The sequence below is a fragment of the Panonychus citri genome, unplaced genomic scaffold, assembly GCF_014898815.1.
Source record: "Panonychus citri isolate SS breed McGregor unplaced genomic scaffold, ASM1489881v1 Contig00141, whole genome shotgun sequence".
Lineage (NCBI taxonomy): Eukaryota > Metazoa > Arthropoda > Arachnida > Trombidiformes > Tetranychidae > Panonychus > Panonychus citri.
The window spans coordinates 1-18,933 of NW_026515546.1; the positions used below are offsets into that span (position 1 = coordinate 1).

The 18,933-nt window shown below is 31.5% G+C and overlaps 4 protein-coding genes across 4 annotated transcripts; 2 read left to right on the forward strand and 2 right to left on the reverse strand.

The window, feature by feature from the left end:
• Positions 1-370: 370 nt before the first annotated feature.
• LOC128395489 (transient receptor potential-gamma protein-like) lies at positions 371-8,043 on the reverse strand (the record flags this gene model as incomplete). The annotated part of the gene is made up of 3 exons (XM_053355916.1): positions 5,564-8,043; positions 587-724; positions 371-514 (listed from the first exon to the last, which is right to left on the reverse strand). Coding segments are annotated over exons 1-3 (1,897 nt in total), but the record flags the coding sequence as incomplete, so codon positions are not given.
• Positions 8,044-9,355: 1,312 nt separating this feature from the next.
• On the forward strand, positions 9,356-11,506 carry LOC128395687 (ras-related protein Rab-38-like). The gene is made up of 5 exons (XM_053356150.1): positions 9,356-9,498; positions 9,727-9,915; positions 10,205-10,465; positions 10,896-11,039; positions 11,132-11,506. The coding sequence occupies exons 1-5, from the start codon at positions 9,496-9,498 to the stop codon at positions 11,306-11,308; spliced, it is 774 nt and encodes a 257-aa protein (XP_053212125.1). The 5' UTR covers positions 9,356-9,495; the 3' UTR covers positions 11,309-11,506.
• Positions 11,507-12,473: 967 nt separating this feature from the next.
• On the forward strand, positions 12,474-17,003 carry LOC128395684 (symplekin-like). Its single transcript, XM_053356145.1, has 5 exons — positions 12,474-12,729; positions 12,918-14,093; positions 14,537-15,925; positions 15,998-16,102; positions 16,247-17,003. The coding sequence occupies exons 1-5, from the start codon at positions 12,573-12,575 to the stop codon at positions 16,888-16,890; spliced, it is 3,471 nt and encodes a 1,156-aa protein (XP_053212120.1). The 5' UTR covers positions 12,474-12,572; the 3' UTR covers positions 16,891-17,003.
• A 405-nt stretch (positions 17,004-17,408) lies between these two features.
• LOC128395688 (mannose-P-dolichol utilization defect 1 protein homolog) lies at positions 17,409-18,829 on the reverse strand. Its single transcript, XM_053356151.1, has 3 exons — positions 18,616-18,829; positions 18,097-18,494; positions 17,409-18,015 (listed from the first exon to the last, which is right to left on the reverse strand). The coding sequence occupies exons 2-3, from the start codon at positions 18,459-18,461 to the stop codon at positions 17,679-17,681; spliced, it is 702 nt and encodes a 233-aa protein (XP_053212126.1). The 5' UTR covers positions 18,462-18,494; positions 18,616-18,829; the 3' UTR covers positions 17,409-17,678.
• Between the last annotated feature and the right edge of the window lie 104 nt (positions 18,830-18,933).

The window sequence follows — 18,933 nt, forward strand, 5'->3', positions numbered from 1 at the left end:
CCAACACAAACTAAATCAATTGATTACAATCAAAGGTTGATGATGATTATACAGTACGAGAGGAGATATAAAAAAAAAGTACAATCAAATAATAATAATATTAGATAAGGTTAATCAATGGTATCAATCATGATATAAAATCTGATTAAATTGATCATCTTAACAACATGATTTAATCATGTTAACTGTTATCATCATAATGATCACAATTAAGTGAAAATCTTGTAACAAACTGAGAGATAATAATATAAATGATCAAATTGATTTGCTAGTTATCATAATATTCACTAAGATGATACTCAATCAATTTACTGGAAAGTTTCAATTACAATTAACGTAATTTTGTTTCTAATTGTTGTAACAATTAAACTCACTTGTGCGTAGGCAATGACTCGTAATGTAATTGTAGCCACATAAAGTGAATTAGTAATAAAATCTAATATATTCCACATGTCACTTAGATAATCCATTAATCCAAGTTCCCATAATTGTTTAATCTCACTCCAGATTAACCCTGCAGGGAATTGGAAGAAGATGAGTTAATGAAATTGTTAACAATCAAATTAAAATGGTTCCAATCACTCACCTATGACCCAAGCTAAAACCATGAGCTCAATGAGTGTCGGCGGTGCCCCTCGTTTGGTAATCGCCTCTTCCTTTGACGAAACACCAAAAATATCAAATGCATTTGTCTCAATCCGTTGTGAAGCCAAGGCCAATAATACTGTTGACAATTAAGAGTACAACAATTAACAAATTAACTATTAATTAGTAATACAATTTAGGTGATGTTGTTTGATTGTCAAAGGTAAACTTTTGGGTGAGCTGTTTGTTTTTCTTGGGATGGTTTTTAATTATTGACAATTTTTCGAGCAATTGTTTGGGACAATTAAGAGAGAGTGAGAATTACAATTAGTTTTATTAATTGTTATGGAAATTTAAATTGTTATTTTTGTTATTCATTTGTATTCATATATTGATATGAGAAAAGAAAAAGTTTACTCTGACAATTGATTGATGATCATTGAACTGGATTAAGTGGTTTTTCATGATAATCATTTTAATGGCGATGAAATTTTTTCACAGTTAACTAAATCATCATTTGGTTAATTGTGTCAGATTAATTCTGTTGATGATAGTAAAAGGTATTTGGTTTTTTTTTGATCATGATTGTAAATGAAAAATGATCAACATGAGGATGAGAAATGATCAATAACTTTTTGATTGTGACAATTGGTTAAAGTGTCACAATCAATAACATGATCCCAGTTAATTACAATTATCCACGCAAGTGATTATATTTATCGCTAAAAACATGATTAAAAAAAAAGGGGAAAATCATAGTAATCATGATACAATTAATACTTGAAAACTAATCAACAATCAACAACCAACCATCATTAACTTGATTAGATTTCAATTTTCTTGTTTTTCTTGGCAACAATCAACTCTAATGATTGAATACAAAATACACACAAATTAAGATAATCAGTTAGATGATTAGACTTTTATTACCACACAATTTAGTTGAACAATTAATCACAGCAGCAATTTATGATTATCCTTAATATCCTCCCCCACACTTAACTGTTAAAATTGATTGTCTTCAATTATCAATAAAAAAAAAGGAGATGAAATTTATTTTCCTATTCAAGTTAATCATTGATGAATCATTTGAAACTGAATTTTATTCTGATTACATGATAACTATCATGATTATGATTGAAAATCATTGAACCACAATTATGATTAAGGTTGAATTTATATAAATCATCAGGAAGAAAAAAAAAATTCTGGTTCCTTTTAATGAAAGTTCTGGTTAACTGATCATGTTTATATTCAAGATTAAAATGATTTATATTCAGAATTTAAACTCATATTGACTTTAGAAATTTATAATTTAAAGAAAAAAAATTATTTTATCATCTTAATAATAGATAATAATGATTAATTCACAGGAATAAAATTGATTGTCTGATTTATCAATCGATTTGATTAAGATTGCAATCTCAATTGATTAGCAATCAAAAGGATACAAGATTAAGTTGAGAAATTGAATTGATTTTGGTCGTTTTTTAATTGTTCAATATCAAGAATGATTAAACAATTACAATCAACTAATTTCATCTGTGATAATTAGCATATTGATTAATCTTAAATCAATAAGTTGAATCTTGACAAACAAATTGATTATTCATTTGAAAAGTAAATCAATTGACTGATAGATGATTAAATATTATAAGCAATGAATTCCATCAATATTATCATGATGGTTTCTCCATGATAATAATATTTTGATGATGAAATGAGGGGAAAAAAAGTTATCTGAATATTAATGGAAGATGAGAAAAGATGAAGAAAGGAAAAAGTTCTGAACAAAGTTCTGAGTTTCATGAGATATTATTTTCATCCAGGATAGGATAATGTTGAAAGGTTTTACCATTAAAATGATCAGATTACTGATTCCAGATAACAATATGATCATCATGAGAGTTGACAAAGGTAATAGTCATATTGTTTATCATGAATAACAAAAAAAAAGGGTGGAGTGGGGACAGAACCCGGAAATGATAAAAGGGTCAGTTGAAAACGGAAACTCATTTAATCGCATTGTTATTGTTATTAGATTGATATATTAAAAGTCCCTTTTATTAGATAACAGTCAAGGGATGAGGATTACTAAATGGACTTGAGAATAGACATTGAATACTATCATGAGAATCTGGAACTTACCTTCATGAGAGGAACATTTCATTTTCTTTCATTTTGAGATAAGACAAAAGAGGAAAAAAAAACTTGGAACATTTTTTTTCTCATTATATATTATGGAAGAAGAAGATGAAAGATGAGAAGAAGAAGAAGATGGAAAAAGGAAAAAATTCTGTAGACTCAGAATTCTATCATGCACTTATCTTTCTCTTCTTTTGATATTGAGTTTTTTCTCTTTCTTTTTCTCTCTCATTTTCAGAGTATCATCATGATGGAAGAGTAACAAACCTCATGGAATTGGTTCCGCATGACATGACAATGGTTCTTCACGAATTAGGTCAAACCCAAGTTCCTAATTTTCATCATGAAAATCATCATTTTCAAGTGAAATACATCATGTCCCCTTTTCATCATTTCCATTTATTATAATAACAATAATCTCGAGACCTAATTTACCTTTACAATTTAGTTTCTTTGATTAACCAGTTAACGGACATTTCAAACGATCTGTATCGTTTTATCATGACAACAATCAAAACTCAAAGAGGTTTACCCATGAATGGTCACAATTACCAATGAAAATTGACTGAATTCAAGAGATTTCAATATGAAACCAATAGATTCACTTCCTTGTCTACTCATTTCATCAATTTTCTGACTGTATCAATGTGGTGTTGCCAAAGTGAACAAGTTTTGAAATAAATGCAAAAAGCTAATGAGGAAAAGGAAACACAAAGTTACCAACAAAAGTTCAGGGACTAATTAAGAATTGACAACATGGACAAAATTCCCCATGAATGTAGCACATAATTAATCATCGAAAACATGAGTTCTCCTATTCGGTAATTTAATTTTCTTTCATCGATATTGATATAAATTGATTAGCGAGCTTATTAACCTACAAATTAATATTCTCAACAATTGAAATCATAATCATTGATTATGACTAATCAATTTACAATATTCCATAACGATAATAAGCTTGCAACTTTTAATTGATAATTTTACCATTGATCTAACATGTTGATTAGTGATTGAGAAGTGATCAGTTGATAAGTTGTTGTGAAACTTGTTATGATTGTCAACATATTGTCAACAATTAATTGTGATTAATATTTAACTTTACCTCTTAAATGTTATTGTTAAATGTGTGATATGATAACAATGAACAATTATCAACACTTGACATGATAAAAAATATCATCCTACTCATATAAATCATGATGGTTCATAATTAATGGTTAAGGTTGTTAGGGTGAAAGGTTAACATTTATCACCTTAATCATTAGGATAATTATGATTATGATAAAAGAAACATTATTTTGATACATTAATTGATAATTTCAATTAACTCACAATTTCATCATTTCCTATTTTTGTTGGAAGTTTTTTATTTTTGCTTCGACAATTAGTTTTATTCCTCATGATTAACCTCAATTCATCCCATGGATTTATAATATTTCCAAAAAAAAAGTTCGAAACTCTGAAAATCCTTCATGTTGTCAGGAAAATGGAATTTTCTTCTTCTTTTTATTATTTCAATCGTTCGATTTCATGACGTTGAGATTACAAAAGAAATTCAGTTATCTCTCTCTCTCTCTCTCTCTCTCTTCTTATCTTCCTTGTCCTCTTCCAACTGATTTACATGAATCTCATCTTTCAGGGGAAATAAAATCAGAGGTATGAAAATATTCATGTTTTTTTCAGTCTTAGAATCTGAATCAATCTCAACATTTCTCATATTCCTTAATTCAAGTTAATTAGCTAATTATTCATTTGTATACAGAAAATTAAATGTTGATCAACAAGATGATAATTTAATTATCAACCTTGCGGTTCAGCTAATTAACTTTTATAATAAAATTATAACTGTAACTTTAAATGGTCAACTAATTTAGATTTTTTTCTTGCTTGTCCAACCTCATGGTTAACTAATAAGTATCATTAGCATGATTATTATGATAATCACCATCATGGTTAAAATTGATCAAAATAATATGAAAAAAAACTCATGCTCATTACCGGTCAACCTCAATAACTTTCATAATGTTCACTGACCACTGAGTTACTGATTTTTGACCTTTTCTTTACCCTACCTGATGTTTGTATGTGGTTTTTTTTATATTGTAAATGTGTAACAATCAATATCATGATAACAATGAATATGAACTGGAAACAGTTATTTTAATGTTATTTCATCTCTATGGGAACTCGAGGAAAAATAAAGTTATTCCTAAAGATTTTGGAAAACCTGAATCCTTGGTGATAACCATGAATGAATGAATGAAGATGTAACATTGATGCAAAGTGAATGAAGTTGAATTAGATAATCTAATGAATTCTGAGCTCATAGAAATGATAATAGTCATGGTGATTATGAATTCTGAATGAATCATGTTACATAAAAACACCACAAAAGTGACAAACTTTATTCAAGACTGAAAATTGATCCTCCCTGTTGGGAGTTAATTTAGAAAGGAAGAAGAAAACTTTTCAACTTTTCGAAGAAGAAAAAAAATAAAAGATAAATAAAGTTCTAACCTTTACCTTATTCCTGAATCAGGATATTATTTTCAATGAAGCAACATGATAATCAGGAAGATGAAAGGAGTGGGAAACCAGAGTTAAACTCATCTAAACTCTCAGGATCATGATGATTAGATAGATTTGCATATTATTAGTTTTCGCTTATGTGTTTATATGGATTAGCAATTTGATTTTTTTGCCAGGATTAGATTAATGTTTATATCCCTTTGTTTTATCTTCATGAAAACTATCATGCGGAGTGAGGGTGAGGGTGAATGCGAGGTTGGATGTGAAGATGATAAAAAATATGATAATACTTGGTACTCACTCAAAAAGGTTACGTAACTTGCTGAATGACAGATAAACTTGATGAAAGGTTTTTTAATCACTTGACCAATATTTGTACCCGGAAATAGGATGTATGCAAGTGATAGGAACGGAAATAGAAGGCCAATCAAAAGGATCTCAACGGTTTGAACGACAATGTTACGCCGACGAAAACCAGGTAAACCCTCATACCAAATGGAAGCTAATAATTGTTGTACATTCGCATGGGCACAAAACTTTTTCTGTTTACATCGAATGGCAAATTTAAGGCGTAAAAGGTTCATTTTACCATGAGAATCAGAGGTGTCACCGGTTGGGTCATAGTTTAGGAGAACGTCAAGTTCATGGGTGGTTCGTGTATGGTCAAGAAGAGCGGTGGCAAAAGCTTGACACTGTTTTCTCAGTTCTTGATATTCAGTTTTAAATTCGGGTTCGAGGAAAGAGAGACGACGAAGATCCCAACTTAGTTCAAAAGCGGTTAGAATCGGGTCTTTTGAGGAAAGTGCGATAAGTGAGGGTGAAGCTAATGCTCGGTAAGCGTTGATTCGTGATCTTGAATGACGGAGACAATCTTGGGCTCGAGCCTCTCGACATTCCCGACAGCCACAGTGAGCATCGTGTGGTGAAGGGATCGGTGAGACACCTCGATCAAGAAGAATCTTAATTATCTCATAATTGTTTTTATGTGCGGCCAAGATGAGCGGGGTTATGTCCGAGGTGAAAGTTTCCCGCTCGATCGCTTCCCATGAATGGGGTGTCCCCTCTTCCCAAATTGCATCTTCCTGGTCGAGTAAAAGTTCAACGGCTTCAACAAACTCTTCATTGATTGCATGCAAAAGAGCATCTCTCATTTCGGCACCTTGATCAAGTAAAGCGCAGATCATGTTCAGATTTTCATTGTCGATGGCCATGAGAAGGGCACTTCGACCCAATGGGTCACAACAGTTAATGTTAAAATCTTCGGGTGCCGTACTTAGCATTCGAGAAACACCACCCAGGTCACCTCTCTCAACGGCGAGTAAGTAAGACTTTTCAAATGCATTTAAAGGTTTATAAGGATTGGACGGAAGACTGGCCTGTGAGGCTACCCCACCATGAGTGGAGCTTACATGATGATGGGGAGTTGGATGATGATGATGATGATTATGATGACCACTACCATTAAACCCTTTCTCTGACCCAAGAGTTGGACTATTTTTAACATTCTTACCACTGTCACCGCTTTTCCGTTTAATTAACTTTCGATGAGACTCACAACCCGATCCCGTTATAAGACCAACCGTGTTTGAAGTTAAACCGGGTATCCCTTGACTAGAACATATTGACGATGTAACTGATTCACCAATGCCGGTGAACAGTTTTTTACCTCGAGGCGATTTACCCGAACCTGAAAGTGTCAAATCAATATTTCGAGCATAATTTAAACCAGCAACTTGTTGTGACTGTTGTTGGGATTGTGGTTGGATTTGAGGTTGAGATGGATCAATATTTGAACCCTGTTGTTGATTAAATTGTGGTGATTGATGTTGTAATTTAGGATTACCGTCAATCCCACCTGATAATCCCATCTCTGAATCAAGAAGTGACCTTTCAATTGATTCCTTGTTCAAATTCATGATAAAGTTCACAAACTAATATCTGATTTATTTCTGAATTCTCAATAGAATTGCAAATAAACACTGATTGCATTTAACAGCAAGAGAAAAATAAAGAAAACATGAAGCAAATTGTAAACAATTAACCAAATCGCGAAGAGTATATTGATTAATCAAGAGGAAGAAAAAAAATTTCTGCAAACTTTAAATCTCGATAATTTAACTTGTGGATGGAAAGTAAACATTTACATTTAGTTTAATGTTGATTTAAAGTTGATTCCAATTAAATTATTCAAATTTCCTGGATGGATAATTGTTAATGATTATCTAATTATTTGGGTGTGTGAAATTAACTCTTAATGAATGGAAATAATTTAATAACAATGATTCATGTAAACACTCACGGAATCACTTGAAAATACATATGTATCATTAGATAATGTAATAGGCACGTTGTTACTGTTGATAGATGATGATGATGATGATGATGATGGAGATAAAGATGAAACTGTTGATGATGAAGATGAAGATGATGACAGTTTCAGGTGAACTGTCATAAGGAAGGCAAATATTTAAATGGCTGATAGAATGAGATTGTTTTGATAAGATGAAAATAAAATGATAACATAAACAAGGAACCAGATATTTTTTTCCTCGAGATTGTTGTTACAATTTATTGATTGTTGATAATTTAGACTACTAATTATGGATGGTTAGAGATGATGATGGTAATTTAGACACAATGTATTTCCTGATAACTTTTGATTGACTGAATTATCGTAACAATGGAAAAAAAATAAGAGGGTTAAGTATGATAACAGAAAATTGAGTGAAGATTTCAGCTCAATTCTGTTTATTTCAATGATTCTGAGTCAAAGAATTTGTTTTTCATGATAAAAGCTCAGGAATACCAATAGTCTCTCTCTCTCATCATCCTCATCATCTTTATTTTTTTTCTCTTCTTCTTCTTCCATTAATCAGACATACTCAGTTGTTATCATCTTCATGAGCATTCCCTGTGGATGGAGGCAGAAAGAAAGATGAATAAAAAAGTAACTCCGGAAAAGAAAGAGAATGATGAAGATAAGGATGATGAAAATGTTTCTCTTTCTTTTATCTTCATTTATCTTCTTCCTTATTCTCGAACTGAGAATGTTCAACCGAAAGGAAGAAGAAAAGAAAACAAGAGTTTCTTCATTCTCGCAAATATCACATTCTATTTTCTTCTTCATCATCACATCTCTCTCTCTCTCTCTCTCTCTTACTTTATCATCTTTATCTTCATCTTTCTTTCATAGTAACTGACCTTATTTTTTTCTTCTTCTCCTATGGTCACTTTTGACCAATTTGATATCATTTCAATTCCCATTTGGCAAGTTGATTGTTATGTTGATAAAACTTGTCTTGAATTTTGGTTGTTGTTTCATTTACCAACAAACCAACAATCAATTAAATTACCCTGAGGCTATTTGATCATTAATACATAAAATTTAGTGTTACTGTTTAACCTTAAAAAGTTTTCATTGATCAATTACAGTTAGAATCATGATTCTAAATGACCCAAACTATTTACTTATCAAATGTAACTTTAAATTGCATTTTGATTGTTTGTTGTTGTTGTTTTTGTCGTGTTAATTGTTTTATTAGATTTTTGGGTTAATTGGGTCAAATTGTTATGATTGATTTTTAACCTTTTTCTATTCATATTTTATAATCATCCTTATTTCCTCCTCCATGTTTAATGACCCAAAATGAGGTGGACTCTTGATTGTTAATTCATTTTCTTGTTCATTTGATTGTTATCAACTAATAATACAAATCTAATTATCATTATCATTGGATAACAAATGGATCCTTGATTGTTTTTACTAATATACCATTGACCTGGTCAGCAATGTCCAAGATAATTAATGGTCATGATAACGATTCTTAATTTTCACCTAAATTTATCCACTTTTTGTTACTCTCGCTAATTGTGAGCGCAATTAGTTGATTGTGATTGATTTTCTTGTTTCCCTCATCATCAGCACGTTACAACAGATCAACAATATATTATTATTTCGTTAACATTGAACTTTATAATTGGGAGATGATATGAAATTCAAATTCTCTATTGAAGATTAAATCATGATAATTAACAAGTTTCTCTAAATTAGTTTCTGATAATTTAAATTCTCAAGGATTTTCCTATCCAATTTCACTCACTCTCGTTTATGGGACTGGTTTTTGATTCTTCATTTTGTTTATTTTCATTTTCCAATTCACTTGTCAATGATCACTTTATTAACTATTTAAACTTTTCCACCAACAATTAGTCGTTCATTTAATCGTAATAGTAATGGTACGTTTTTAATTTTTCCAAATTAATTGTTCGAAAAAGTAATCAACTGATATTCCAATGTCTCCTTCTATTGACACAAAGTGAAACCTTCGTCTCAATGTGTTCACTTAATTTGTTTTGTTTTCGTTTTTCTAATTTCATTTTCATTTTTTTCTCTTTTTCTTTGTTCTTTTCTTTTTTAATTTACACAATTTACTTAATTGTTGATTATTGTTTACAATTAATTAGCCAATTCATCGTTTACCAACACCTAAAAAACCATTGGAATCAACAAATGAACAATCAATTGTTTATCAAGAAAAACCTAGAGAACAAAAAATATTCAAAATATTGGTAATTGGTGAAGTTTCCGTTGGAAAGACCAGTATAATTAAACGTTATGTTCACAATTTATTTTCACAACAATATAGAGCAACAGTAAGTAAATCACCAATTAATTACACTGATTACAATTTAAATCTGTGAAAATCAGTCCATCCAAATTAACTTTCATTCGCCCCTTGGGTGTGTTAAGCCTTAGGCCTTTGTCTTCAAAAAGGATTACATAACCATTATAGAGTTGGAGACATTTTGTTTTTCTCTGTGGTGATTAATTGTAAATCTAATTGTTAATCTCTTCTTCTGCTTCATCTTTTGCTCTAATTAGTTTTGTTTTGTTTTTTCTCTTTGTCTGTTCAATGTTAATTGTTCTATATTTGAATTACAGATTGGTGTTGATTTCGCTCTTAAAAAGATTGTCTGGAACGACGATATTGAGATAATTGTGCAACTTTGGGACATCGCTGGACAGGACAGATTTGCTTCGCTGACCAGAGTCTATTATAAAGGTGCTTCGGGTTCATTTGTGATCACTGATTCCACTAATCCGGATTCATTTGATTCTGCAATTAAATGGAAAAAAGATTTTGATTCTAAAGTTACATTGGAAGATGGACAACCGGTTCCTTCATTACTACTGGTGAACAAGGTTATCTCTTAATCATCATTGATTATCATCATTTTTTATTTTTCTTCCAAATATTTTCATTCCTCTCCAAATGATCCCTTAGTTAACTAATCATCATGAATCAACCTCATCATCCTTGATATTTATTATTACAAGTGTACCCAAGATACAAGTACAGTTGCCCGAGAAAGAGGAGTAGAAATTTACTTCATTTAAATTGTTACAATCAATTTAAGTCTATCATCATCATCATCAGTGTCTACTTTGTATCTTTCTCAATCAGCTGTAGTTAATTTGTTGACAGTTTCATTTGGTGATGAAAATACTTGTTGATCAATTATAGAGACACAATATGAGTTCCTTTAATTGTTACTACTATTGCTTTGATTGTCTTGTTAATTGTTTTATTTATGTTCTTTTGTTAATTTTAATTTCTTTCTTTCTACCTTAGTGTGAACTTGACAGAACTGGAATTGCCAATGATAAATCAAAACTTGATTGTTTCAGTAAAGAAAATGGTTTTTCTAATTGGTTTTATGTTTCGGCCGCTGAAAATATTGGAGTTAAAGAAGCCACCAAATTGTTGATTAAGGAGGTAATTAGTAGCTGATGATTTTTTCTTGATTCATTGATTGTCTCTTTCCGTTTGCATGGACTTAATTATGTTTCAAAATTATCTTTAATTAGATCATGGGAACTTTGGATAATCATAATCGTACTAATCAATTGGAGATCAATGGAAATACTCCTACGATTGTTAATCAAAGTTCAACAATTGAATCGAAACAAGTGATTTTAACTAACAATGAACAAGTGATTAGTAAATCTGATCAGTTAAAGAAAAAAAATTCTTGTGAATGTTAAACATTCACTTTAATTACAATTAATTTGGATTAACATTTTTTCTTTGCGTTTTTGTCAACAAATCAAACATTTCCATTCATCTTTGTAAAACCATAACTTCACAAATTTTGTAATTGTATCAATTTTGTTTTTCTCTCTCACAAAATCATCCATCAAATAACAAATTGCATAAAAAATAAACGAAATTTAATCAACTAATCAATAAATTGTTTCGAAACTACAAAAGAATCAAATTCTGCTCATTCACCATAAACAGAATAGAACAAAATAAATTATTACAACAGAGAAACGAAAAGAAATATCACTTGATTCATTTTCTTCCGAATCTAATCAATTATCAGAATTAAAAGGATGAAAAATTCATTTAAATTTCTATATTAGAGAAGAAGAAAAAACTTCAATTTCTATAATAACCTGAAGCATTTCATCATATGAAAAGTAATTGCAAACCAATTATAAAATTGACAGCAAATGGATCATCACAATTAAACATCTCACTACACAACTAATAGTTGATCTTAATTAATTCAAACCAGTTGATCAGATTAAAGACCATCAGATAGGAAATAAGAAATTTTCTTTCTTTATCATAACATCGCCGCCATTTTCCCCTGTAGCTTTGTGAGGTCTTGTTAGGCCAAAGAGGCCAATCCAATTGAATTGACTGATTAAAAGCCTTTCAAATTCAGCAATAAACTCAGTTCAATTCTAATCATCATGTTTACCATATTGCTAAACTATTTCCATGAACTAAATCATGGAAGCTTCAAATTCATGTTAATATCTTTCATTACATATTCCAAATATGAATTGATGAGCACTTTTTATAAATATAGATTTGGGTGTGGTACAAGTTTCTTCCGGTAGATTTTAGTAGCATTTCTATTCGTCATTCTCTCATTTTTGCTGTAGAAATGGAAAACATTCACAATTTAGAATAAACAAAAATTGTAGAAAAACGTTTCAGAAAGAAAGAGATAAAATTAATAAATGAGAGAGAAAAAAAATTGTTCACAATTAATCTGCTGTGGAAATAGAAGCTTAGTTGGAATGAGCTATTTCCACGAAAAGAAAATGAATCTGTCAGGCAAAGAGACGAAAGAGAAAAAGACAGAGGAGAAAATAGAAATTCGAAAGTGCGACCCAAGCGGATTTTTCTCTAAACTCAATTTCCTGTTTTCTTTTCGATAGATGATTGTTGATATTTTTTCTTCTCTATTTATTATTTAAATTAAAATCTTTCTTGATGAATTAACAAACAAAAATGGCCACAACAACAAACGATCTTTTGACCAAAAACAACATGGTTGTTGATCTTTTGAATGAAGCGATTTTAGCTTCAACTGATAAAGAGAAAGTGGTCAATTTATGTAAAGTTCAAGAGTATGTTATTCATAATGATTTGGTGGATAATTTTTTAGGTAAGCCTTTCTCTCTCTCTCACTATCTGTCCTTGTTTCTCTTCCTGTTCATTTCTCTCTTCCTCTCTTCCATTTTTTCCATCATCAATTTGGTATAAATTGTACGATTGAGTCTTCTCAATTTTGTATCTGATTAATTCGATCTTTTTGTTGGATCTTCTATTTTCTTTTCTCTTTTCTTTCCACAGATGAGATTCTTGGTTTTCAAAATGATCCAATGGTTGAGGTTAGAAAATTTATGGTAAATTTCATTGAAGCTGCATGTAGCAAGGATGCCGAGTTTTTCCCCAAATTAATTGTTAATCTTCATTATGCTCTTAATGATTCAAGTCCCCATGTAGTTAAAAAAGGTATACAGGTTTCGACTCTTTTGTATCCCAAATTTCTTAAATGGGCCTCAAAGGCTAATGTTAATGAGATTCTTGAGCAAACCAATGAAGTTTGGGGGAATATTAAAAGGTACATTTTTAGCCTGATTGATGCTTCGGAAAATGATGGTGTTAGAACCCAATGTATTAAATTTATGGAAATGGTAGTTATTTCACAAACCAAACGTGATCAATGGTCAGAGACAAAGGAATTAAGCTTGGATTCAATAGAAAATTGTAAATTGGTTAATCTGGAACAATTGGAAGAAGAAGCTGATTATGTTTTTGAACAGTTGCTCATTTTCCATGGAACACCTCATATTTCGAGTGTAAATCTGATGACCACCATGCAAACTCTTGTAATAATAGCTAGACAACGATCTGATCGTTTTCTATCCAAAGTTATACAAGCTCTTGAGTCTTTACATGCTAATTTACCTCCAACCTTGGCAAGTTCACAAGTAACTTCGGTACGGAAACAGTTAAAGGTACAATTGACTCTGTTACTCAAACATCCAGCAGCAGCAACTAATACACAATTTCAATCACAAATAATTCAACTTTTAAATGATCTTGGAGCTGGTCAATCAGATGTATACAAATGTCTCCAAGAGGTTCGAAAAAGAGGATTAAAGGTTGACCAAGTCAATATTGAACCTAAACCTAAAAAAATTAAACTGGAACCGGATGTTGATAGTAATAACATCCCTAAAGAAAAGCTTGAACCCTCTACAATCGTTGCCCCTTTACCTCCTCCCAAAGTTACTCGAAATGATGCTAATACAGCCATTGACATTACCTCTGAAGACCTGATCCCCTGTTTAAATAATATCGCCAATGTCTGTGATCTTGTCCTAGTATCTTTACTTTCCCTACCCGATTCCATGCCTGCCCAATTTCAGGCCTCTTACACTCCAGTCGCCGCTGCCGGTACACCTTCACAGATCAAACATCTTGCCCGTTTACTGTCAACTCAATTCACCTCAACTGGTATAGGTAAAGTATTTATATCATTTTTTCAGAATAATAATTTTCTACACAATTTTCTCCATTTAAACAGCTTTAATTGCAGATCAATCAATTTAAAATTCAATGGGAAACCAAAACAACAATGAAAACAAAAAAACTTTCAAACGCAGCAAAGTCGCACTCTCAGAATCTTTTATCTAGAACTCGAGCAAGAGTATCAAACATTTGTAACATTTTATCTTCCATCACAATTTAAACATTAGTCCAAACCTCCGGCTTTCGAATACTTAAGAATCAATAACAATTAAGATAATAGTTTAGCAACCAGTTAATCTTATCAACAAATATTTATTATGTTATTTTATCTTTCATAGATTTTATATTCAGTTTCATTTACTGATTTTCACTAATTATTTCCAATAATTATTTTTATTTCTTTTCTCTTTTTGTATATTATTTTTCCCTCTCAGGCAAAGGAGTTGAAGAGATGGTCGAAAAAGCCGCTGCCGTGGCTAAAGCAAAGAAGACCCAAAATTCAACTGATCAACAGTATCAGAAAATAGCGACACTGGTAAGTCGTGGGATTGCTCAGGAAGCAAAGAAACAAGAACAAGCACAACATGTTAATAATCAGAATAAGGTTAAGAAACTAATGCCCACCGGTAAAACTTTGGGTGGATCGGTTAAGGTGAAACAGTTGAATTTTGAAGAGACAACAACCGAACTTTCAGATGATATGAAAGTAAGAATGATTGCCGATTCTGTGAGTCGAATTATTCAAGCTGAAGAACGGAAACAAATCACATGTCCATCTCACCTTGAAAGTCGAAACAAAATTTTAACTCTACTTTCAACCGAATTTCATGATCATTCTTTTAACGTGGCAACTTTGGTTCGTACGTATGCATTTGAAGATATTCGTAATCGAGTTGAACTTCTTTTTAATCTTGTCTACAATGAGTATGTTGTCGCTAAAAAGAATGGTGGAAATTTATCTCATTATGAGAAATGTTTATCATCCGTGATGAAAGAGATGATCGGACGTGTTGATGTTAGAGATCGAGATCACTTTTTACCGAGATTTTTCTTTGAAGTTCCTCTTCTGACACCCGAAGTAATCAATCAATTAGAGGAGATGATCACTCGAGAGACGAGTTACAATGGAGTAACATTAGGATTTTCAATTCTTCAAACACTAATCGAGAAAAAGGTCAAACTACGACCTTTAACCTTATCGGTTTTGCTTAATCTTTCCATTCTTGTCGATAAACCTGAGGTTAGATCACAAGCAGTCAAGGTGATAAAATATCTCCACGAAACTTATGGAACTGATATTAAAGAACCAATCGAGAAATTTTCTCTGGAAAAACTTAGAAGACTATTAGACCCATCGCCAGGAGAACCCGAGTCCACATGGACGGAAGATGTCATCAAAATATTTCTACTTCCCTATCTCTGTTTACTTCCCAATAATCATAAATTAATGCACGACCTTGCACTAGTTTATGTGTCCACAATTCCGGACATTAAACGAGTAATACTTCGAGTTCTTGATACACCCGTTAAAGGAATGGGAATGGACTCGCCGGAACTACTTCTTCTTGTCGAGACTTGTCCCAAAGGAGCGGAAACTCTTGTAACCCGAATTATTCACGTTTTAACAGACAAACAACCTCCAAGTGCTGAACTGGTCTCGCGTGTTCGTGATCTTTACCATAAACGAGTGCCTGATGTTAGATTTCTCATTCCTGTTCTTAATGGTCTATCCAAGAGAGAAGTGATCGCCGCACTGCCTAAACTAATTAAACTCAATCAACTAGTAGTCAAAGAAGTTTTCAATAGGCTTTTAGGAACTCAGGGTAATTTTTACATATTCCTGGAACTTTTATTCAATTCAAATTTTAAACATTAATCTTTCTCTTTTTCTTTAGTTGAATCTGGACAAAACTACCAAAGTCCTTTAACTGCTGCTGATCTTTTAGTCGCTTTACATAATATTGACCCTTCAAAATGTGATATGAAAACCGTGATGAAAGGTATTCCCATGAACCGAACTGCAAAATTTGATTTCTTTTCCTAAGGAAACCGGAACGAAATTATGACCTTCGTCTAATTTATAATAATCTAATTGTTTCTTTTAATTTCTTTTTCATTCCGTTTCTTTTATTATTCTATTTTAGCTATTGGTTTATGCTTTGCCGAGAAACATATTTACACTGCTGAAGTATTAGCTGTTGTGATGCAATTACTAATGGAGCAAAATCCGCTCCCCACTCTCCTAATGAGAACCGTGATACAATCTCTGTCCCTCCATCCTCGTCTTTTAGGTTTTGTCATGAATATATTACAAAGACTTATACTTAAGCAAGTTTGGAATCAGAAAAAAGTTTGGGAAGGTTTTATCAAATGTTGTCAACGAACAAAACCTCAAAGTTTTCAAGTTCTATTACAACTTCCAGCTCCTCAATTAAGAACCGTTTTTCGAAATGCTCCTGACTTTAAGCCCACTCTTCAGGAACATGTTTCCTCCTTCACGGATACCCAGAGATCTCATTTACCCCAATCAATTATTGACGTTATCTTCTCACCTGATGATGAGATTAAAGAAGATGGTCAACCCTCCCTAATGATGACCGATCAAACTATGAATGAATCAGAAGTTGATAGTCACCTTGACAATTTTCAACTAGTAAACCAATCAACCAACAACTCAATGATTGTAAATCAATCAGTAATTAACTCAACAACAAGTAGCAACATTAACCTTACACAAGTGATCACAACAGCTTCTAATGATGCTACATCTTCAGGCATGGAAACATAACAGTAACAATTAATTATTGTTCACCAAACCAAATTAACCTCATTTACGTTTAGTTTTCATGTTTTTGATATTGATTGTTTTTTTTTGTTCAACCATTTCATGAAAATCTAAAATTCATCATCTTCATATTCACCCTAAAGCCTGAAAAAAAAACTTACACAGGAAAACTCAAAAAAAAATCAGTCACATCATTTGATTAATTGAAAATGTCCATCACAATATTTATAATGTTACTAATTAAGGCGATAAGTAATCAGCTGTTAAGAGAAGACGATAAGAAACATAATTGTTTATCTTCTTTAATCATCTACTTGACACTTTTTCCATTTCCTCTTTTGATTACTTTCCATCCATATTTTTGATCAACTCTAAATATTTAATTACTCATCAATTATTTTAGTTTTAACGATTAAATCGTTAATGAATCTTTTTCTCAACTAATTAATTGAATGAAGAAAAAGATACAAAAAAGACTGAACCAAATTGAAAGAAAAAAAAAATTAGCTAAGAAAATAAAATTTATCCAAAATGAGAGATTTAATTTAGTAATAAGAAAAACTTGTAATTGTTGCACTTTTATCTTCATGTACTCAAAATTTACTAAGCAACTGATTAAGTAACTTTTTTTGTGTTTCTTGTTTTACTTTGATATACAAAATGGACTCAGATTTTGAGTTTTGTTTCCTTATTGAATTCATTGTAATGATGACAGTTAATTGTTTTTAATAATTGTTTCAATTTGCTTCGAGCTGGGAACTTAATTGTTTCATGATTTTTCATCAACTAGTTTACTTCTTCTTTTTCTTGGCTGATTTGGCCAAGAATTTGTTAGTATTTTCCCAATAGTAAAAGATTTGAGAGACGAGAATAAAGTTCGCCATCGATGCAACGGTGAAGTTAACGATCATTAGATTATCTTTTGTCTCTTGGATTGTGGTAAATATCCGAGCGATACAACCAAGGAAAAGGCAAGTAGCTGTGATAGCGGAACATTGACCAGTGTGTCCATTTCTGTAATTACTGATTCCTTGGATCATCTTACCACCGATTGCTAGAGGTAAATTTAATGATTGAAGGTACCACAAAATATCAATGGGAATTAGACCAGACATCAAACCTCCGAAGCTAAAATGAAAAACAATTTTCCAAATGATTAGTCTCCAATTTGTGTACATTTTATTTTGCTAATATTCTATGTCAACTTACCTTAGAGTGTAAAGAAATGAGAAAATTAAACAGCTCAATTTTTGATTGTTGTAGAAAAGAACAGCAAGACAGATGAGAAAATTTTCAACCAAGAGAAACAATGATTCACCCCAGGCACTAAATGGATAGTCTTTAGCAAAAGAGTAGCCACAGTTGAGAGAATAGGCAAACAGTTCTAGTGCTTGGCCATAGAAATTGATACCAGCGGAATTACGAGCACCAGTAATCTTGAAAAGTTGCGGTAATTTGATTAAAGATGAAGCAACAATAATAGAATAACCTAAACCTTTGGCAATAAGAAACTTGGCTTGTTCAGGTTCCATTGGAATAGGAGAAAATTTCAAAAGCTCTTCCAACACAGACATTCTTATCGTTAGTAGTTAAGCTTTTTCTTTAAACTAAATATAATTTAAAACAAAGCTTAAATTAAATGGAACAGTTAAATGAGGAAAAAAATTCACCCCAAAGAAAATGGAAAACAATTGAAATTAAAAGTAAAATTAAAGATTTTAAACGTACGGAAGATCAACAGAAAAAATAATCAAATCAAGTCAGAAGAATGGACAGAAAAATCAAACTGTCAACACTATTTAAAAGTGAACTTGGTGAGTTGACAGTCATAAACTAATCACCAACAGACGATAAGGTCAATGTTAGAGTTAAACAGTTAATTGATAATTAATTGGTGATGTCGGCAAAATAGTTGAAGACTAATTAATCTCCACTAAAAAACAAAATCAACGATTAAAAATCCAACACATTAGGAAGTTTCATCTTTTCTCACCAGGGGCAGAGAAAAGAAAATAACTTTGCTTTCGAATTGATAGAGGGCGCAGT

Bases quoted from the DNA above. Each gene is read 5' to 3' on its own strand.
- LOC128395684 (XM_053356145.1), top strand. From the start codon at position 12,573: ATGGCCACAACAACAAACGATCTTTTGACCAAAAACAACATGGTTGTT. The intron at 12,730-12,917 runs GTAAGCCTTTCT...TTCTTTCCACAG, and splicing joins TTTGGTGGATAATTTTTTAG to ATGAGATTCTTGGTTTTCAA. The intron at 14,094-14,536 runs GTAAAGTATTTA...TTTCCCTCTCAG, and splicing joins ATTCACCTCAACTGGTATAG to GCAAAGGAGTTGAAGAGATG.
- LOC128395687 (XM_053356150.1), top strand. The intron at 9,916-10,204 runs GTAAGTAAATCA...TTTGAATTACAG, and splicing joins CACAACAATATAGAGCAACA to ATTGGTGTTGATTTCGCTCT. The intron at 10,466-10,895 runs GTTATCTCTTAA...TTTCTACCTTAG, and splicing joins CATTACTACTGGTGAACAAG to TGTGAACTTGACAGAACTGG.
- LOC128395688 (XM_053356151.1), bottom strand. From the start codon at position 18,461: ATGTCTGTGTTGGAAGAGCTTTTGAAATTTTCTCCTATTCCAATGGAA. The intron at 18,016-18,096 runs GTAAGTTGACAT...TTTTCATTTTAG, and splicing joins TCATTTCTTTACACTCTAAG to CTTCGGAGGTTTGATGTCTG.